This window comes from Eleutherodactylus coqui, chromosome 10 (assembly GCF_035609145.1).
Source record: "Eleutherodactylus coqui strain aEleCoq1 chromosome 10, aEleCoq1.hap1, whole genome shotgun sequence".
Classification (NCBI taxonomy): Eukaryota; Metazoa; Chordata; class Amphibia; order Anura; family Eleutherodactylidae; genus Eleutherodactylus; species Eleutherodactylus coqui.
In genome coordinates, this window is record NC_089846.1 from 14,213,509 (window position 1) to 14,236,145 (window position 22,637).

The 22,637-nt window shown below is 49.8% G+C and overlaps 1 protein-coding gene across 1 annotated transcript; it reads left to right on the top strand.

Moving 5' to 3' along the window:
* Positions 1 to 300: 300 nt before the first annotated feature.
* On the top strand, positions 301 to 21,725 carry RAB14 (RAB14, member RAS oncogene family). The gene is made up of 9 exons (XM_066580298.1): positions 301 to 457; positions 14,301 to 14,358; positions 15,762 to 15,820; positions 16,986 to 17,039; positions 17,201 to 17,378; positions 17,573 to 17,639; positions 17,734 to 17,821; positions 17,901 to 17,931; positions 20,276 to 21,725. Exons 3-9 carry the CDS (start codon positions 15,769 to 15,771, stop codon positions 20,451 to 20,453), a joined length of 648 nt encoding a protein of 215 aa, XP_066436395.1. The 5' UTR covers positions 301 to 457; positions 14,301 to 14,358; positions 15,762 to 15,768; the 3' UTR covers positions 20,454 to 21,725.
* Positions 21,726 to 22,637: the final 912 nt, after the last annotated feature.

A 22,637-nucleotide genomic window follows, 5' to 3' on the forward strand; every position in this document is an offset into this window, starting at 1 on the left:
CTTCTGGGATTGTCCATAGCAACCAATCAGATTGCAGCTACCATTCGTTTAGTGCTAAATGAAGAATGAAAGCAGCCGTCTGATTGGTTCGTTGGTCTGACAGGTTGCTATGGGCAACACCTCATCCTTTCGTTCCGCGCACTGCCGCCCTGTGACAGCCCAGGCCACGCCCACAACGCCTTGGACAATGAGACATGGCGCAGCGATGACGGGGTTAACTCTCGCGGGCACGTGACCCGCCGGCCTAGTCCCGTGACAGCGCTCGTCCTCGCCCATTGCTGCGGTGCTGGCGGCGCGTGCGTGTCGGACCCGCCCACCCCTGACCCGTTGGGAGCGCGCCGGGAAACCCCGTGCAAGCGCCGCAGCCATCTTGGAGGGAGAGGAAGAGAAACACCGGGAGCTGCCAGGAGCGACTGCGGCCTCCTCCTCACCCTCACCCCCGACGGACGCTGGACAGGTGAGAACGGGACACGACAGCGCCCCACCCTCCGCCCCGGGACACACAGCGCCCCCTCGTGGGTGGGGTCACCTCCTACATGGGTGTCACAGCGCATGACTGCACCCCAGGATGTTCCCTGCAGAGGGGGCTCCCCGTGTACTCCGCACCCCGATATACGGCTATAGTGAGCCCCCCAAGATGTACCCCCCTGTGGCCCCTCTTCTGGTGATGTGTGGCCCCCTTACTGCCTCCGTCAGGACCGGCGGGGGGCTTGTCTCGTTAACCCTGCGTGGGCCCTACAGCCAGGAGCCCCTCCTAGTGCAGAGCGAGACCGGCGTATGACCCCGCAGCTGCTGCGAACCTCTTACTGCGGGGGAAGGGCGGTCCCCATTGTCACAGGGAGGTGAAGCTTCCTGACGCGGTGCAGCGCGGAACAAGAAGACGTGACGATGACGGCCGGACGCCACAACAGGAAGGAGGGAACACGGCGGCCTCCCCGGCACACGCTGCAACCGGGTAGTAGCGGGGGCTGATGTCTACATACATGTAGCGCGCGTATCCGGGCAGTAGTGGGGGCTGATGTCTACATACATACGTGTAGCGGCGTATCCATGTAGTAGCTGGGCCGGCGGTTGTCTACATACGTGTAGCGGCGTATCCGTGTAGTAGTGGGGGTGGTTGTCTACATACGTGTAGCGGCGTATCCGTGTAGTAGTGGGGGACGGTTGTCTACATACGTGTAGCGGCGTATCCGGGTAGTAGCTGGGCCGGCGGTTGTCTACATACGTGTAGCGGCGTATCCGTGTAGTAGTGGGGGTGGTTGTCTACATACGTGTAGCGGCGTATCCATGTAGTAGCTGGGCCGGCGGTTGTCTACATACGTGTAGCGGCGTATCCGTGTAGTAGTGGGGGTGGTTGTCTACATACGTGTAGCGGCGTATCCGTGTAGTAGTGGGGGCCGGTTGTCTACATACGTGTAGCGGCGTATCCGTGTAGTAGCGGGGGCCGGTTGTCTACATACGTGTAGCGGCGTATCCGTGTAGTAGCGGGGGCCGGTTGTCTACATACGTGTAGCGGCGTATCCGTGTAGTAGCGGGGGCCGGTTGTCTACATACGTGTAGCGGCGTATCCGTGTAGTAGCGGGGGCCGGTTGTCTACATACGTGTAGCGGCGTATCCGTGTAGTAGCGGGGGGCCGGTTGTCTACATACGTGTAGCGGCGTATCCGTGTAGTAGCGGGGGCCGGTTGTCTACATACGTGTAGCGGCGTATCCGTGTAGTAGCGGGGGCCGGTTGTCTACATACGTGTAGCGGCGTATCCGTGTAGTAGCGGAGGCCGGTTGTCTACATACGTGTAGCGGCGTATCCGTGTAGTAGCGGGGTCCGGTTGTCTACATACGTGTAGCGGCGTATCCGTGTAGTAGCGGGGGCAGGTTGTCTACATGCATACATGTAGCGGCGTATCCGTGTAGTAGCGGGGGGGCCGGTTGTCTCCATGCATACATGTAGCGGCGTATCCGTGTAGTAGAGGGGGGGCCGGTTGTCTACATACATACATGTAGCGGCGTCTCCGTGTAGTAGAGGGGACCGGTTGTCTACATACATACATACATGTAGGGGCGTCTCCGTGTAGTAGAGGGGACCGGTTGTCTACATACATACATACATACATACATACATGTAGCGGTGTCTCCGTGTAGTAGAGGGGACCGGTTGTCTACATACATACATACATGAAGCGGCCTCTCCGTGTAGTAGAGGGGACCGGTTGTCTACATACATACATGTAGCGGCGTCTCCGTGTAGTAGAGGGGACCGGTTGTCTACATACATACATACATGTAGCGGCCTCTCCGTGTAGTAGAGGGGACCGGTTGTCTACATACATACATGTAGCGGCGTCTCCGTGTAGTAGAGGGGACCGGTTGTCTACATACATACATGTAGCGGCGTCTCCGTGTAGTAGAGGGGACCGGTTGTCAACATGCATACATACATGTAGCGGCGTCTCCGTGTAGTAGAGGGGACTGGTTGTCTACATACATACATGTAGCGGCGTCTCCGTGTAGTAGAGGGGACCGGTTGTCTACATACATACATACATGTAGCGGCGTCTCCGTGTAGTAGAGGGGAGCGGTTGTCTACATACATACATACATGTAGCGGCGTCTCCGTGTAGTAGAGGGGACCGGTTGTCTACATACATACATACATACATACATGTAGCGGCGTCTCCGTGTAGTAGAGGGGACCGGTTGTCTGCATACATACAGTGGCGTAGTCTATGTAGCATTGTCCGTTACATGCATGTAGCGGTGTAGTGACGGGCGCCGGTTGTCTACATGCATGTAGCGGTGTAGTGACGGGCGCCGGTTGTCTACATGCATGTAGCGGTGTAGTGACGGGCGCCGGTTGTCTACATGCATGTAGCGGTGTAGTGACGGGCGCCGGTTGTCTACATGCATGTAGCGGTGTAGTGACGGGCGCCGGTTGTCTACATGCATGTAGCGGTGTAGTGACGGGCGCCGGTTGTCTACATGCATGTAGCGGTGTAGTGACGGGCGCCGGTTGTCTACATGCATGTAGCGGTGTAGTGACGGGCGCCGGTTGTCTACATGCATGTAGCGGTGTAGTGACGGGCGCCGGTTGTCTACATGCATGTAGCGGTGTAGTGACGGGCGCCGGTTGTCTACATGCATGTAGCGGTGTAGTGACGGGCGCCGGTTGTCTACATGCATGTAGCGGTGTAGTGACGGGCGCTGGTCGGAGGGATAAAACTTTCTCTGTGATTGTAATGCTGATAGAAGTGATTACACATCAGAACAAAAAGAGAATTTATTGTGGAGAACCGACCTCTTGTATGGAGGCTCTAGTACCCTGTTGTACCGCCTCTAGCTTGGATACAAGATGTGATACAGGCAGGCATGGAGGCTCTAGTACCCTGTTGTACCGCCTCTAGCTTGGATACAAGATGTTATGCAGCAGCATGGAGGCTCTAGTACCCTGTTGTACCGCCTCTAGCTTGGATACAAGATGTGATGCGGGCAGGGAGGCTCTAGTACCCTGTTGTACCGCCTCTAGCTTGGATACAAGATGTGATACGGGGGGCATGGAGGATCTAGTACCCTGTTGTACCGCCTCTAGCTTGGATACAAGATGTGATGCGGGCAGGGAGGCTCTAGTACCCTGTTGTACCGCCTCTAGCTTGGATACAAGATGTGATACGGGCAGGCATGGAGGATCTAGTACCCTGTTGTACCGCCTCTAGCTTGGATACAAGATGTGATGCGGGCGGGCATGGAGGCTCTAGTACCCTGTTGTACCGCCTCTAGCTTGGATACAAGATGTGATACGAGCAGGCATGGAGGCTCTAGTACCCTGTTGTACCGCCTCTAGCTTGGATACAAGATGTGATGCGGGCAGGGAGGCTCTAGTACCCGGTTGTACCGCCTCTAGCTTGGATACAAGATGTGATACAAGGGCATGGAGGCTCTAGGATCCTGTTGTACCGCCTCTTGCTTGGATACAAGATGTGATACGGGCAGGCATGGAGGCTCTAGTATCCTGTTGTACCGCCTCTAGCTTGGATACAAGATGTGATACAGATGGGCATGGAGGCTCTAGTACCCTGTTGTACCGCCTTTAGCTTGGATACAAGATGTGATACGGGCAGGCATGGAGGCTCTAGTACCCTGTTGTACCGCCTCTAGCTTGGATACAAGATGTGATATGGGGGGCAGGGAGGCTCTAGTACCCTGTTGTACCGCCTCTAGCTTGGATACAAGATGTGATACGGTCAGGCATGGAGGCTGCAGTACCCTGTTGGACCAGATCGCTCACCTGTCAGTCGCCCGGTCGTTGGCTCACCTAATAACTACTATAAGCCGTGTAAACAGGAGTTGTTCATTTACTGCGGACGTTCTGCATCAAAACCTTCCACCATTTGATGCGTTTTTAAAGCAGTGGATTTCGGTACGGATGTCGCCCCGTCATTGAGAAGAGGGGAATTCCGCAGCCGTTGTGGGTTTGGATTCCGCGTCGCGTCTCAATTTCCGGACCGGATTTGTGTGGATCTTTTTCCGCAACGTGTGGATGACATTTTCTACATCTTACCCACTTTGCTCTTCCTGTAAATGCTGTCTGTTCTCCATGCAGAAGGTCCGCACCGCAAATCAGCCCCGTGTGAACACGGCCTCATAGTGTAGCTGTGTAGTAATGGCTGACGGTTGTATATGTAACCTATCAATGTAGTAATGGCTGTATGTAACGTTGTAGTCATGGTTACTAGTTGTATGTAGACATGTGATGTATGGGAGGGGTAAAGGACTATTCGCAAGGGACAATTATTGCACAAAATTCGTTCAAACCAATAAGTATGTGACCGTTACCCTCCCAACTCATTGCGCTGAGACGTATCACCTTGAAAAGGAGTGAGGAGACTTATAAGGCCATGCATGCTTCTCCGGGAAATAGATGGAACAATACCTCTGCAGCGCCACCTATTGGATGGCAGCATTCCTTCAAATCAATGATTGGGAGTTGAAGGCTGCGCTGCGGAGGTTTTGTTCATCTTCCTTACTTGCATCTGAATGTCAGACATCTTTTACTATTAGTTTACTTTTAGTTTGTCGCTCGCTTTCCCCCAGCATATAACTCATCGCTGACCCCTCACGATTCACGTAGAATATGTAGCGCTGAGCGAGAAGTCAGTGATGGTCAGCGGCGATCTGCACGAGCGACAACTAGCGCTCACATCTCCCGCTTGTGCGGAGCCTTTTGCCGCTGCCGTAATGAAGCATTATGGTCGCTCTAGTATCAGACTGGAGATTGGCGCTCCAGTAAGAAAACTTACTTATTCCTGGTGCATTCTGGGAAGAGTGAAAGGTCGCTGAGTGGCGGTCGCTGGATCTAGCCGGGCTTGGCTGCTCAGAGGACGAAATCACGTGCAGCAAACAAACCGCAGCATGCTCTAATTCTGTGAGCCCCACACAGAAACGTCACTCACCGGCCGCCGGCTCATGAAAGAGCCGGAGCTGCGTGAGCGGGTGAGTCCGCAGTGCTCTCTGCAGGCGCTCGGGTCTGGTCCCGCTGCGAGAATTCTCGCAGCCGGATCCGACCCGGCCGTCTGCAGGCGGCCTAATTGTCCAGTGGACATGAGGACTTTAGAAGTGACATCCACTGTGTGCAACGTGGAGGGGAGGGTCGCTATATGGTGAGCGGTATGCTATATGTCTTCAGTCCGGTCAGAAATGTAAGTTCATGCATTGGAGGGAAAGTGCAAAGTTTTTAGGAGAGACTCATTAAGGAGGTTGAGGACTTCCTTCCCAGGGCAGAAGCAATGCTGCGTTAGACAGAAGGATGATCGTTCAAACGAGTGAAAGTGAGCCGATGATCGGTCAGTTTCTGCAGGCATAAAAACCAGTGTTGGCTCGTTTGGTTTAAACGCCGCTCGTTCTGCCCCCCTCATTTACTTCTACAGAGACTGGATGATTCTCGCTTTAAACAAACCAATGATGCATTCACCTGTCTAATCAGGCTGCGGGGGTGTTGGACCCTGTGGTCGCGGGGGTGTTGGACCCTGTGGTCGCGGGGGTGTTGGACCCTGTGGTCGCGGGGGTGTTGGACCCTGTGGTCGCGGGGGTGTTGGACCCTGTGGTCGCGGGGGTGTTGGACCCTGTGGTCGCGGGGGTGTTGGACCCTGTGGTCGCGGGGGTGTTGGACCCTGTGGTCGCGGGGGTGTTGGACCCTGTGGTCGCGGGGGTGTTGGACCCTGTGGTCGCGGGGGTGTTGGACCCTGTGGTCGCGGGGGTGTTGGACCCTGTGGTCGCGGATGCCGATGTGAAACCATCATTAGACTCTCAAGGCTCTTCAGTCCTACAGAACACCACCCATTCCTACTAATACGTGTAGGGAAAAATGACACTGCAAAAAAGGACATTGCAACTATCTGCAGAGACTTTAAAGACCTCATAAAAAAGGTGAAGGAACTAGGAGCACAGGTGGTCTTCTCATCCATCCTCCAAGTGGATGGCGATGGAATAAGAGGTGAACAACTGGCTATGTCGATGGTGACGTGAGCAAAGATTTGGATTTCTAGACCATGGAGTGAATTACCTATATGATGGACTGCTTGCTAGAGACAGGTTGCACCTTACAAAAACAGGTAAGCATATGTTTGGTGGGCGCCTTGCTTCACTCATTAGGAGAGCTTTAAACTAGAACAATATGGGAAGGGAAGTGAAAGGCAAAAATATACAGCTAATTATTACACTTGAGAACCTTGCTAATGGAAGTGGAAAGAAAGAACAAAAACAAAAAAATCAGAAGGAAAGTAGAGGAGCAAGAGACACCGATCACAAACTAACATGTTTTTACACAAATGCACAGAGCATGGGAAACAAACAAGGAGAATTGGAGCTCCTAACACAGGATGAGAAATATGATGTAATAGGCATCACGGAAACATGGTGGAATGATACACATGATTGGAACACAAGGCTTGAAGGATACAACTTATTTATAAGAAACAGACCTAATAAAAGGGGAGGACGTGTTGTGTTGTATGTTAGGAAAACATTCATCTCCAGAGAGATTCAAGCTTCAGAGCTGGGAGTTCTGTAGAAACTGTTTGGGTAAGAATACAAGGAGAGAACAACAGAAAGGACACCATTGTAGGCATTTACTATCGGCCGCCTGGACAAGCAGAAGATATGGAGGAACTCTTTCTACATCAGATGGCCAAGCTCTCAAAAAAAGCATGGCATAGTGATTATGGGAGATTTTACCGATCCAGGCATTTGTTGGGAATCTCTCTCAGGTAAAAGTAATGGATCCAACAAATTCTTATCTGCTCTTGCTGTCAACTTTATCTTGGGGAAGTATGGGTGGCTGGGACCTTCGGAGGCACGGATCATGGGATCCTTGAATCTGGATAACAAGGGGAGAAAGACCTGAGAAAACTCAGACCTCAAGGTACGATTTCAGAAAGGCAGATTTTAAAGGTCCTTTTACATGCAAAGATAATCTTTCAAACGTCTGAAAGATTTAGTGATGTATTTGCATGAAGTGTTATTGATAATTAACACTTTATCATCTTCATTTGCATGTAAAAGGAGCCGCACAAGTTGTTTGCAGAGCCCAGCATGTGTTTAAACACACTCCCAGCTGTGCAAGCAGCTGCCGGCCGCATTCCATTGTTCTCCTTGCGGCTGCCGGCCGCATTCCATTGTTCTCCTTGCGGCTGCCGGCCGCATTCCATTGTTCTCCTTGCGGCTGCCGGCCGCATTCCATTGTTCTCCTTGCGGCTGCCGGCCGCATTCCATTGTTCTCCTTGCGGCTGCCGGCCGCATTCCATTGTTCTCCTTGCGGCTGCCGGCCGCATTCCATTGTTCTCCTTGCGGCTGCCGGCCGCATTCCATTGTTCTCCTTGCGGCTGCCGGCCGCATTCCATTGTTCTCCATGCGGCTGCCGGCCGCATTCCATTGTTCTCCATGCGGCTGCCGGCCGCATTCCATTGTTCTCCATGCGGCTGCCGGCCGCATTCCATTGTTCTCCATGCGGCTGCCGGCCGCATTCCATTGTTCTCCTTGCGGCTGCCGGCCGCATTCCATTGTTCTCCTTGCGGCTGCCGGCCGCATTCCATTGTTCTCCTTGCGGCTGCCGGCCGCATTCCATTGTTCTCCTTGCGGCTATTCTAAACATACTGCTGGGAGAACATTCTGCAGTCTTTTGGAGCGAAAAGCATTCCAACAGAATGTATTTGCTCAATCTTTCAGCTGCTGAATGATGGATTTTTATGTGAAGTAAAATCCATCGTTCAAACAAAAAATGCACGATGCCCACGTTTAAATGTGATGATTATCGCTCGTTTTCATCTGTTTGTACGAATTTTGAGCAATAATAATCGTTGCGTGTAAAAGAGCCTTAATGGATTCGGAACGTAGCAAGAATCCAATGGCTGGATGTTCTTAATGACCGAAATGTCCAAGAAGGTTGGGAAATATTGCAAAATGAGATTCTCAAAGCACAATCATTAATAATGCCTAAAAGAAGGAAGAATGGAAAGCATTTAAAGAGACCAGAATGGATGATTACAGAACTTACACACATGCTAAAAAGGCAGAAGAATATGTTTATCAAATAGAAAGAGGGGGGAATATCTAAAGAAGAATATAATGCGGTCTGCAGAAACTGTAGGACAAGTGTCAGAAAAGCTAATAATGAACCGAGGCTTGCAACAGAGGCTGAAAGCAATAAAAAAGAACTTCGGGTAAGGGCTCCTGCCACGAACAATAGTGCATTGCATTACTCGCGGTGATAATTTGTCCGCAAGTAACACAGTGCACGCTTTCCATAGCATTGCTATGAAAAGCGCAGCCCCCTGTCCACGAGCGGAGAATATAACCGATTCTCCGCTCGCGGGACTCAGATTGTGGCATGCTTCGATTTGCCACAATTCTCCGCGGTCAAAGAGGCTCACCACAGAGAACTGTCAGTTCTCTCCCCTGCGGCAGACTATTGCTAGCAATATTCCGCCTCACCCATGGACAGGGGGCCTTAGAATGGTGTTGACCTTTTAAAATTTCTATTTTGTATCTGTTTTCTCTCAGAAAGTAGATGTAACATTAGCTGATCTTCCCTGTGCTATTGTGGGAATTACATCCTAGGATACTAAAGGAAGCAGCGGAGGGAATTGCTGAACCACTCAATGTAATCTATGAAACTTCCTGGAGAACAGGAGAAGTCCAACAAGGTTGGAGGAGATCAAATGTTTCTATCTACAAAAAAAGGGAAGCAGGTGGATCCAGGAAACTACAGGCCTGTGAGCCTGACTTCTATTCCAGGAAAGATCTTTGAACAAATTATTAAGCAGCATGTATGCAAGTACTTGGATAAAAATGGAGAAATTAACCAGAGTCCGCATGGGTTTGTAACAAACGAGTCATGCCAGACGAATCCAATTTCCTTCTACGACAAAATCACCGATTGGGTTGATCAGGGAAATGCGGTGGATATAGTATATCTTTAGTAAAGCATTTGACAAAGCAGCTCATACCATACTTATTGGAAAAATGACCAAATATGGGATTGACAAGGGAACTGTTAGGTGGATTCACAACTGGCTGAGTGATCATACTCAGAGTGGTCATAAATGGCTGAAAGAATGTATCAAGTGGGGTACCACAAGGCTCTGTCCTAGGCCCAGTGTTGGTCAACATTTTTATGAATAATCTGGAGGAGGGAATTGATGGGAAACTAATCAAATTTGCCGACAACACAAAGCTAGGAGGGATAGCTAATAGAGATGAGCGAACGTGTTCTTAACGAACACTTACGCACCCGGACACCGGCTTTTCCGAGGACTTCCGTGTTCGCGCGTAAGTATTCGGGGGGCGCTGGGGGGCGGGGAGAGGCGCGGCGGCGCGGGCTGCAGCAGCGGGGAACAGGGGGGAGCCCTCTCTCTCTCTCCCTCTCCCCCCCCCCCCCCCCCCACTCCCCGCCGCAACCCCCCGCGCTGCCACGGCGACCCCCGAACTTTTTTCGCCCGAACACGGAATTCCTCGCGAAGTTCGGTGTCCGGGCGAAAAGGGGCGGAGCCGAACACGTTCGCTCATCTCTAATAGCTAACACTAGGGAAGAACGAGAGTATTAAAAAAGATCTAGGAAAGCTTGAACAGTGGGCGGTGACTAACAGAATGGTATTTAACCAGGAGAAATGCAAAGTTGCCTACATCTGGGCAAGAAAAATGAAAAAGCACATAGAGAATGGGAGGAATTGAGCTAAGCAGCAGCAGCACATGTGAAAAAGACTTGGGTATACTAATAGATCATAGACTGAACATGAGTCAACAATGTGATGCAGCTGCAAAAAAGCCAAACACAATTCTGGGATGTATTAAGAGAAGCGTAGAGTCTAGATCACGGGAGGTTATTATCCCCTCTACTCTTCCTTAGTCAGACCTCATCTGGAATACTGAGTCCGGTTCTGGGCACCCCACTTTAAAAAAGACATAGACAAATTGGAGCAAGTTCAGAGAAGAGTTACCAAGATGGTGAGCAGTCTGCAAATCATGTCCTATGAGGAACGGTTAAAGGATCTGGGAATGTTCAGCTTGCAGAAGAGAAGGCTGAGAGGAGACTTAATAGCGGTCTACAAATATCTGAAGGGCTGTCACAGTGCAGAGGGATCAGCCCTATTCTCATCTGTACAAGGAAAGACCAGAAGCAATGGGATGAAACTGAAAGGGAGGAGACACAAATTAGATATTAGACAGTGAGGGGGATCAATGAGTGGAGCAGGTTGCCATGGGAGGTGGGGAGTTCTCCTTCAGTAGAACATGGTATGTAAGGCTGAATGAAGACAATGTCCATCTAGTTCAGCCTGTTTATCCTCCTATGTTGTTGATCCAGAGGAAGGGGAAAAAAAACCAAGAGGCAGGAGCCAATTAGCCCATTTGGGGGAAAATTCCTTCCCGATTCCCTAATGGCAATCAGACTAATCCCTGGATTGACCCCTAATAGTTCCTACCTGCCTGTATACCCTTTTCTGTGTTGGTGATGAAACCTGCTTTCTTCTAAACATAACGGATGCCCTCTTGTTACCGTCGTGGTCCTGGGTATAAACGGATCCTGGGAGAGATCCTTGTATCGTCCCCTCATGTATTTATATATAGTTATTTGGCCGCCCCTTAAGTCTTTTTTCCAGGGTAAATAATCCCAATTTTGATGCCTCTCTGGGTATTCCAGTCCCGTCATTCCATGTATTAGTTTAGTTGGCCTTCTTTGAACCCCCTCCAGCGCTGTAACATCTTTCCTAAGCACCGGTGTCCAGAACTGTACGCAGTATTCCATGTGAGGCCTGACAAGTGCCTTATATAGTGGGAGGATAATATTCTCGTCCCTCGCCCCTATACCTCTTTTAATGCACCCCAAGACTCTATTAGCTTTAGCAGCAGCTGACTGGCATTGGTTACTCCAGTTTAGTCTACAGTCCACTAATACTCCCAGGTCTTTTTCCACCTCACTTTTCCCTAGCAGTACCCCATTTAGTGTATATTGGTGACATCCGTTTCTCCTGCCCATGTGCAGAACCTTACATTTATCCACATTGCCCTTCATTTGCCATTTTCCTGCCCAAGCCCCCGGCTTATCTCGGTCCGTTTGTAGCCGCACATTGTCCTCCGTTGCATTAATTATCTTATATAGTTTTGTATCATCTACAAATACTGATATTTTGCTGTACAGTCCCTCTATCAGGTCAGTGATAAATCTTATAAACAGAATGGGGCCCAATACTAAACCCTGTGGCCCCCACTAGCGACTGCCCAATCAGAGTATGAACCATTTATTACCACCCTCTGCTTTTTATCTCTGAGCCAGTTCCTCACCCAGATACACACGTTTTCACCCAATCCGAGCTGTCTCATGTTATATATCAGACTATTATGCGGCACGGTGTCAAATGCTTTAGAGAAGTCCAGATATACCAGATCAATAGACTCTCCCAGGTCCAGCCTAGAGCTTGCTTCATCGTAGAAGCTGATCAGATTGGTCAGACATGATCGCCCCCTCATGCTGGTGAGGAGTTATTCCGTTGTTCTCCTTGAGGTATTCTAGGATGGAATATCTCAGAAACCCCTCGAATATTTTTCCAGTTACTGAAGTGAGACTTGCCGGCCTGTAGTTACCTGGCTCACTTTTGAACCCTGTTTTGTAAATTTGAACCACGTTGGCAATGCGCCAATCCAATGGTACAACCCCGGTCTTGATAGTGTCCATAAATATAAGAAATAGCGGTCTAGCTATCACATTACTAAGTTCCCTTAGTACCCTTGGGTGTATTCCATCTGGGCGTGGGACGATTTATCAATTTTAATCTTCTTTAACCGGCTCTACGCTTCCTCCTGTGTTAATTATGTAATATTTAACGGGGGTTCATTTTATTCCCCTGCATCTCCTGTGACATTTCCTTTTCGTTTGTGAATACGCTTGAAATGAAACTATTTATTAGATTTGCCTTCCCTCCATCATCTTCAATGATTTCTCCTGCATTATTTGTTAAAGGGCCAGTGCTCTCAGTGCAAATACTTTTGCTGTTAATATAGTTAAATATGATTGTTCTCAGCAAGAGAAACAACGTAATCTTGTAGATATGATACCTTTTAATGGCTAACAAAAATACATGATGTAATAATAGCGAGCTTTCGTACCAACGCAGGGTGCTTCTTCCGGCTTAAATGGATTGGATCTGAAGAGGCATGCATATTTATACACACTATGATACCATTAAAAGGTATCATATCTACAAGATTACGTCGTTTCTCTTGCTGAGAACAATCACATTTTGCTCTACTGGCTACCATGGTACCAGATCTTTGTTTTCATTATAGTTAAATAGTTTTGGGTTGTTTTTGCTCTCTTTGGCGATCAGTCTTTCTGCCTCCTCCTTGGCAGTTTTGATCTTATCTTTGCATATTTTGTGTTTTTTCCCTGTACGATTTTAGCGCTTCTTCGCTGCCTTGTTGCTTTAGTAGTTTGAACGCTTTCTTTTTCTCATTTATTGCCCTCCTTACCGTCTTGTCGAGCCACATTGGTTTCCTTTTACTTGAAGTTCTTTTATTTTTAGAGGGAATTAACTCACATGAGGTGATTAGGATCCTTTTAAACTTCCCAATTGTCTTCAGAGGCGGACAGACGTCTGTCTGGGATGATTTAGTGATCCTGAGCAGGGGCCCGGACCCGATGACCCCGGAGGTCCCTTCTGTCACTGGGTGTATGTGTGTCTCCAGCAGTACATGTAACAGTGCGGTTGTGGAGTAATTGTCACTCTAGATCTGATGTCACTAATTGTGTACATATGTGTAATACTGTATCCATGTACTAATGGCCACTGGTGGGAGAGATATAGATGGATAGATATCTATTTGTGATATGTTATGGTCATTCTAGTATCTGATGTGGATATGGATCTGGGTTGTTAATGGCACGGTGTTAGGCCGGTCTCATGCCACTGGATTTGAATTGCGGAATCCGCGATCGCCACCTGCGCGGACGCTCCACGGTATTTCTTCTAAAGATGGAATATTCGCATGTCCGCTCTCGGAAATCGCAGCATGTTCCGTTTTCGTAAAAAATTCTGACATTGCAGATAGGTGGCAGGTACCCGCGTCAGCGCCTAGCGACGGCACGAATCAAATCTGTACTGCGCATGTCCAACGGCGGTTCACCACAGCCATCCGAAATACGGATATTCAAAGGGACGCCTGCCGGGGACAGGGCTGGATTCTGCTGCGGGCTCCCGGCCGTCCGTGTGAGAGCGGCCAAAACGTGATTGTTCTCCGTAAGAGAAACCAAGTAATCCTGTAGATATGAGACCTCATGGCTGACCAGACGACATGGGAGGTTTACATACATGTAATAGTCGCACTCTGGTATTTGTTGACACTTGCGTACATACATGTGATGTATCTGTGGTAATGGCCATTGGTTGTGTACATACATGTAGCGGTGTGTCCATGTAGTAATGGTCAGACGGCCCTCTAGTAACCCCTCTGGGCAGAATTTGCCATTAATTCCCTCAAGTCTGTTATCACTTTTCGTTTCCTGCGGACCATCCGTGTTTTCCGCTGTTCGCTCTTAAAGGGACGGACTCTTACTTCCTGTTGCGGCTTTGGCTCTTCTAGTTTTTAAAGGAGACAAACTTGATTTTCGTCGATTGTTCTTTCACAATCGTAAATGTGACCGCCGTCCTGGGGGGGGGGGGGGGGGGAGACAACGAGGTGCTTAACCATCACTTAGCATTGACTCTTCCACAGGTTGTGGGGTCTCAGGCTCTTGTACTGACGTCTCTCTTCTTTCCGCAGGGCTCTGACATCGGTCGTGGTTTGGTCGTCTCTTCTGTTTCCCTCTGTCACGTATCAGGTAAGTCTCCAGCCACGTGTTGTATGCGAGGAATAAAGCGGTCTTACCGGAGAGTCGACTCAATAAGTGGTGCCGCTCGCTGTGGCCACGCCCCTCCCCCCCCCCCCTCCCCCTTATTACATGATGGCACACTCTGTGCCCCCCTTCCTTATTACATGTTCCAGCGGCTACACTCCTGTGCAAAAATGAATATGTTAAAGCTTGCCCACATGTTAGGGCCCTCTTACACGGAACGCCTGACAGTCGTCCCAGCGATAATCGCTCCTGCGGTTTTACATGGAAGCAAGGATAGCTCTGTGAATGCAGACGGAGCGCGCGGCGGCGATCACTTCCCGCCTCTAGTAAACGCGCAGACGTTCATAGATGAACAACTTCTTACGCGGGGCGACCGTTGTTGGATTTTTATGCCTGCGTCATTCAGACAGGTAAACAGGTGGCATCCCTTATGAGCTGCCTGTTTACTGTGACTCGAGGCGGGTGGGCTTGGAACGATCCTCGTCCCGCTTCGCTGCCATTCACTGAGCGATGATAGTTCCTATATAAAAGCACATGAGCGATTATCGCTGGGACGAGCATCCATGTAAAAGGGCCCCAAGACGCCACATGCTGCTCACATGGGCTGCATCGGCCAATCACAGCAGCTTGTAGCGTCTTCGATTGTACAGCGTGCATCAGGTAGTTGGACAAGGTGCAGCCATCTTTGTCCAGGGTCAGAAGATCACTTTAAGGGTCGCTAAGCTGCTGCCCCATTCAGGTTGTCGTTGGCATATAACGAACATTTAACCCGTATTTAGATGTTCTTCATGCTGAAAAATCTGCATCAGAATTGCGAAACTGACCGTCAGATGTCTGAGGCTCACTCAACAGGGCTAGTAGACACTTGGCTACCCGCCTCGGTCTCCGTGCAGGATCCACGTCAAGAAGGGCAATCGCCCCTTTTTAAAAAAATCTGCATTGTAGATTCCCAATGAAAAATGTAGTGGATGCGTCACGCACAGCGGATTTTTTTCGGGTTGGTTCACCCGAAATTGTAGGGGTTTTAATTGTAGGGGTGAAATCTGCTGTGATTCCACAGCAAAATGCGGGGCACAAGCAGCTGTAATAGTGCGAACTTTGGCGTGGATATTAGTGTGGATTTTCCGCTGCAGAAAATCCTTTCCAATTCCGCGGTGTGTGAACGTATCCGTAGGGACCCTCTCCTGTCTCCTCCCTGCTGGGGACACGGACATGCTGTGCTCGCTCTGGAGTTACCATGGCAACATTAGTGAATTAGAGCTCATTCACACGGGCGGGTTTAGTTTTGGTCTTGTGTGTTCTATATCGTGCGTAATGTCAGGCCTGTGGGGGAGGGGATTTCTGGGGGCTTCTGTCTTGTCCTTAACATGTTCTTTGTTTCCTTCCAGCGCCATCATGGCTACCGCACCTTACAACTATTCCTATATCTTCAAGTACATCATCATCGGTAAGTGGTCACATGGGTGGGGTCTATGGTGGTTAAAGGGGATCTCCGCCCAGATGACACTATGTTGAGAATCAGTGGGAAGGGCCAAGCTCTTGACTCCTCCCCTCCAACAGCAGGAGATGTTACCCTTCATTAGGCCGGGTTTACACAAGTAAGTTTACCACGTATTACGCCCATCTCAGCTGCTGCGTACCGCGCCATCCACAGAGCGCTTTGACATCTCACGCATGGACTGGAAGCTTGCGAACCGGCGCATGGGCAGATCATGTATCCCTCTTGTGGGCAGATTTGTCGTGCCCATTTGCAAAACTCCGGCGCATGCGTGAGAGATCAAAGCGCCCACCGGATCGCGAGCATCTGCTTACTGCACGGGAAATGTTAACATTGTTACAAAGCTATGCTTTCAGATGGAAACGGTTATTTATGAAATGTGCTGTAATTCTCCGGCTCCTCTAGTTAGTTTGGTAGGGTCGACAACGCTGACCGCTTCCCTTTAAGCACCCCGTTGCTGTGGGCGTGATTCTGTGGATTGATTTTATTAATTAATTTTTTTACCCCTTTGATTTTTTTTTTTTAATTCTCCCATCACATGAATCCTGATAAATAATAGATGTGGGGGGATCCAGACCCGGACCAGACCTGCCGCCTCTTAACTCTGATGGGCGCTGTACTAACTATACGTGGGAATGCATGGAAAACTCTAATGTTCCCCCAGGGTCTTGTGTGACGGTAGTAGACAGCTCCATACATTGCATAGTGGCTCAGGTTTGCACTGCAGGTTGAGTGCCATTCGCTTTTATCATACCAACCTGCAATGTACACGGCTGTCTGCTTCCTGCAGTAAAACGGCTAGAAGTGGAGCAACGCCTTTAGAGCTTATTTTCATGGGCGGGCAAATCGCACAAGATCTGTTCATTTGTGTGGCACGCTGAACTTATACGATGTATTAACCCATTGATCTCAATGACATCATTGACATCAGGGGGAGAGGAGGAGAATGCTTTATGTTGACGAGGTCTGTGCAGAAGCGGTATCGCCGTCTCAGGGTGCTGCTGCCCCTCTTGCTTTTTGTTGGTCACTATTGGCCTTTTTGCGGCCCGTTTGTACTATAGCAGAACTCCTGGCCCCCGCGATTTCCACGGATGACTCTTCTTGTGTGTTGCAGGTGACATGGGAGTCGGGAAATCTTGCCTGCTGCACCAGTTCACAGAGAAGAAATGTAAGTTACCCCCCTGTTGTGGCTGCTTCCTGCGCTGCTCTTGTGACCATTATGTGGGCGTGTAGATTATAGGAGGGGGTGTAGATCTAATGCCTGATTGTATAAGTGGGGGGGGGGGTCACATACTCTCTTGGTGATCACATGACTCTGACCCCTTCCAGTTATGGCGGACTGTCCTCACACTATCGGGGTGGAGTTTGGTACCCGGATAATTGAAGTTAGCGGACAAAAGATTAAGCTGCAGATCTGGGACACAGCGGGTCAGGAACGCTTCCGGGCCGTCACTCGCAGCTATTACCGGGGAGCAGCTGGGGCGCTGATGGTGTATGACATCACTAGGTAAGTGTGCATCAAGTACTGACCTAGCACTGGAGATACCGCTGAGCGCTGCTGCTCAGTTATGTTGGACAATTATAAGTTTAGAACTTTGTACTAGACTCTTCAGTTCTTCACTGTTGTCAGGATCTCTGCTTGCTGTCAGTGACTTGGGTCTGTGGCGCTGTCTCATCCTCATCTCTGCTTTTACTTTACAGGAGAAGCACATACAATCATTTAAGCAGCTGGTTGACCGACGCACGGAATCTCACCAACCCCAACACTGTAAGTACGACTATGATGGGGGAGGGGGCCGCCATTGTGTGACTTGTCTATCAACGTAGCATCATCCACTAATGTCACTTCTCTCCCCTCGCAGGTTATCATTCTTATAGGCAATAAAGCGGACCTGGAGGCGCAGCGCGACGTGACGTACGAGGAGGCCAAACAGTTTGCCGAGGAGAACGGTACATAGACCATTCCAGGCTGAATACTCCTCTCCTCCTGCCGCCCCACAGTAATCTTATCTCTCATTTCTTTATAAAGGTCTCTTGTTCCTGGAGGCTAGTGCAAAAACGTAAGTGACGGCATCTGAACCGTGACGAAAATATTTGGGGGGGCTGTACTCTGTATAATGTGTGAGGATGCTGGGAGTAGTAGTGATGTGCAGTTTACAGCATCCTGTGGCCCCCATAGTGTGAGGATGCTGGGAGTAGTAGTGATGTGCAGTTTACAGCATCCTGTGGCCCCCATAGTGTAAGGATGCTGGGAGTAGTAGTGATGTGCCGTTTACAGCATCCTGTGGCCCCCATAGTGTGAGGATGCTGGGAGTAGTAGTGATGTGCAGTTTACAGCATCCTGTGGCCCCCATAGTGTCAGGATGCTGGGAGTTGTAGTGATGTGCAGTTTACAGCATCCTGTGGCCCCCATAGTGTCAGGATGCTGGGAGTAGTAGTGATGTGCCGTTTACAGCATCCTGTGGCCCCCATAGTGTGAGGATGCTGGGAGTAGTAGTGATGTGCAGTTTACAGCATCCTGTGGCCCCCATAGTGTGAGGATGCTGGGAGTAGTAGTGATGTGCAGTTTACAGCATCCTGTGGCCCCCATAGTGTGAGGATGCTGGGAGTAGTAGTGATGTGCAGTTTACAGCATCCTGTGGCCCCCATAGTGTGAGGATGCTGGGAGTAGTAGTGATGTGCAGTTTACAGCATCCTGTGGCCCCCATAGTGTGAGGATGCTGGGAGTAGTAGTGATGTGCAGTTTACAGCATCCTGTGGCCCTCATAGTGTGAGGATGCTGGGAGTAGTAGTGATGTGCAGTTTACAGCATCCTGTGGCCCCCATAGTGTGAGGATGCTGGGAGTAGTAGTGATGTGCAGTTTACAGCATCCTGTGGCCCCCATAGTGTGAGGATGCTGGGAGTAGTAGTGATGTGCAGTTTACAGCATCCTGTGGCCCCCATAGTGTGAGGATGCTGGGAGTAGTAGTGATGTGCAGTTTACAGCATCCTGTGGCCCCCATAGTGTGAGGATGCTGGGAGTAGTAGTGATGTGCCGTTTACAGCATCCTGTGGCCCCATAGTGTCAGGACCGTCGGCGCCTGTTGCAGTTTTTAGTTTTCTATAAAGCGATGTCTGCAATAAATTATGGTGACTGACCAAATGCTCAAAAATGTCCGACCTTTAATGGGGCTCCTGACTGCTAAATACTCAGTGACTCTCATGAAAATAATAAACCAGCCTCTATTCACCTGTTGTGGTCTCCGCTTGCTTCTGGTCATGGGCCTGCCTCAGCCAATCACTGGCATTGGCAGTACCATCGCTGAGGCCTGTGACTAGCTGCAGTGGGCATGCTCTTGGATGGCATGTGACTATGCTATTTGGAAGCAGATGGAGGCAATAAGGGACCAAAGCAGGTGAATAGAGGCTGACTTATTTTCTCAGCAGTCTCAGAGCCACTGGACAAACTACAGTCACGCTATGAAATCTCTCAGGATCGCACGGCTCAGTGTGTGTGAACTGTGATCACAGCAGCCTCTGCACTGATTCTATTGGGGGTTTAAGGACAGGGTTGTATTAATAAAGGGGTTGTCTGGCCTTTACTCACAGGATATGTTGCAGTAGTTGATCGTTGGGAGTCCTCTGCTCAGGATACCTGCTGATTGCCTGGCCTGTGCTTGGTGCGGGCAGCGCTGTCTGTATTGTAGCAGCCTTGCTTGGTACTGCAGGCACAGCTCCTGTGGAATTCAATGGGAGGTGTGCATGTAGTACCAAAGCGCACATCTGCAATGTTAACAGTATGATTGCTTCCAGGCTGTCAGTGAGGACAGCAGGCCCAGCGATCAGCTGATTGGTGGCTATCCTGAGCAGCGGATCCCCACCAATCAACTATTGATGAGCTTTCCTGAGCACAAGTCCTCAGTCGGACCTTTAAATGGTGGTAGAGGGAGTGTAATGTTGGCCTGTAGACAGTGACCGGACTGCAGCTCCTCTGTAAGTGTGACATGGCAGGTAACGTCCTGCTGGTGAATTAGGAGGATGGAGACGTCTGCGGTACAACCAGCCGAGCGCTGGAGCAAATGGCTCCTGTATGTGAGCGCTTGTCTCATCACTGGGCCTGGGCTCTGACGTTGGCTGTAGGGTACGGCGTGGAGGGCAAACAACTCCGGCTTTCACTGGGCAAGACGTGAAGACAGAGCCAAGTGGCCATGCAAATATACAGCTCTGGTATGGACAGAGTTAAAAATCCACAGGGATCGTGGGGACCGCTAGAGCTAAATATCTGCCATCAGAATACTTTAAGGGATGGTTCTTTTTAAGGGGTATAACTATACGACTGAACAGGACCCTCTTCTGGAGGGTTGTGACCTTTTTAAAGGGACGGTGCTCCCCCTAGTGGCTGATTTTTCTATTCTCTATCACAGAGGGGAGAACGTGGAAGATGCTTTCCTGGAGGCGGCCAAGAAAATCTACCAAAACATCCAGGACGGAAGCCTAGATCTGAACGCTGCCGAGTCCGGGGTACAGCACAAGCCGTCAGCACCCCAAGGAGGCCGGCTAACCAGCGAACCCCAACCCCAGAGGGAAGGCTGTGGCTGCTAGTGACCTGTCCGAGGGGCTGTGTTTCTGACCTTTCCACCTCTGTCTGTCTCAAGCAGTATTTTTTTGCTGCCCCGTTCTCTTCTGTACATCCTACTGGTTTAAATTAAAGGTGGGGGGGGGACTCTGCTGCGACGACAGTTTAACACAATACTAAACTGCTAAGTAACTAGATGTAATCAGGTTCTCAAAGGCGAAGCCGCGTAATAAACACCCGGAACATCAATCATTTCCTGCATGGTATGAAGTGTAGCTCCCCCTGTCTGTGACGTCTGTAGAGAGGCCGGACTCTGCTTTCATTCCTCCTGTGACTCGTCCCGTTCTGTCCTCCTTGTAGCCGAGCGCTTCATTTGCTGGGGATCCCGCCGTCTGTCGCCTCCGCTCGTCTCTTCCTGTTCGGGGCGGTTAATACTTTTGTCTTAACTTTTTTTTTTGAATGAAAAAAAAAAAAAATTAAAAAAAAAAAACACAAAGAATTGTTTTGTGCTGAAATTGCTTTTTTTCACCTCTGTGTAAAACCCTGCAGAACGGGAAGATCTTCTCGGTGTACAGTCCGACCACCCGCCCCTCCCCCATTAGACAGAACACCGGGCGTCTCCATATCCAGTTTCTGTCCGTTTTTTTTGCACTGTGGCTTCTTCTGAGCTCTTCTTTTTTTACGAAACCTCCCCTTGTGGGCTGATCAGCGCGATGATGAGTGTGGTAAATCTCTTACTGCTCTGTTTCCTTATTGCACACACACTATTAACCCTTTGCTGTTCGGTGTCTGGAGAATCTTTCTGCTTTTTAGAATGAACTTTCTTTTGCGTTTTTAACACTACAGTCGCTGTTTTTTTAAGCAGTCTGGGTATTAGCCGGTTCGTTTCTTCCAGCGGTTGGCTCTGATCCATCACACGTTAAGCCACCCGCTGTAGGCTCCACACCCGAGGCCAAGACTGGACCAGGATGAGGTCGTGTGGGTTGTGTGGTGCGGCCCCTTTAACATGGATATATATATCTCTTTTTTTAATGATTGATACGGGGTTTCTTTTTTGGGGGGGGTTAAAATGCATTTTGCATCCATCAGATAAGCAGAACATGTCTTGTGCAGGGACCACAATCTACCCCGTGATAAGTCAATGACCACAGCTCGTCTCCCCCCGCGCTCCTTCAGTGACCGGAGGCCGCCTCAGGCTGTGGCTGAAGGATTCTCGGGCTGCTGTCCTTCCCCTCGATGTAACAAAATGCTATTAATCTAAATATTTGTAAATAAAGTTCCTGGATCTAGATAATTTACATGGCGTCTCCTCCTTTTTTTTTTGCTGTCGCGGTCACAATCTGCATTCCTCTTATGACTAAAAGTTTTACCATTTGTGTGAACTTTGACCTTTAGAGTGGTAGAAGTTTTAATAATCCCCCTTCCATGAACAGTGCCCTAGTTGTTCATGGTTGCCTGGTTTTGTAACTTGCACCCCCTTCTGTGCACACATTTGCTATCCACCAGAAGGGGGTGCTGTATATTGGGACATTGGGAGTGCTGATCTCCCTGCTATGAAGCGCCAACTCCCACTAGTCACTAGTGAACGGCTGTACATAGTTAGGGAGGGTTGCATGTGAAAGCAGCTGTAAATGACATTCATACGGGGGCGGATGCACTGCAGCATTTACAGTAGCAGCAAATCTCCGCCTGCAGAGAAAATCTGTGCTGAAATTAAATTTGCCGCCGTGTCGTTGCGGTCCCGCTTCCATCTCCAAGTAATCAAGTGAATTCCACACCAACTGAGGAATGTCCGCTGCTGCCCACCCGTGTGGGCATACCCTTACGGCAGTTTCTCCAAGAGGTCATGGTTGCAGGAGATCCGAATAAGATCAGCTGTGGCAATATCTGAGGCGCTGGCAATCACATCCCTTGTGCTGTACTGAGGAAACCCTGACCTGTTGGAAAACCCTGCATTAGGGTCTGGCCACACAAGATGGAACTGCTGCCTTAGTCAGCGTGATGCCACCTCCAAATCACCGGACCACCGATCCGTGGGTTGTATGTGTGCGAAGTGGCGTATTTTGCTGTTCTTACAAGTTGTGCAGAAACGCGCACTGCTGTTCCCAGCTATTGAAATGGCTAAGTAGTTTGGTAAGTTCCCTGCATGCATGCTCAGGACCGGCGGGCGCGCTATGTAGTTCTTGGCATAACCAAAATGCGCCTGTGAA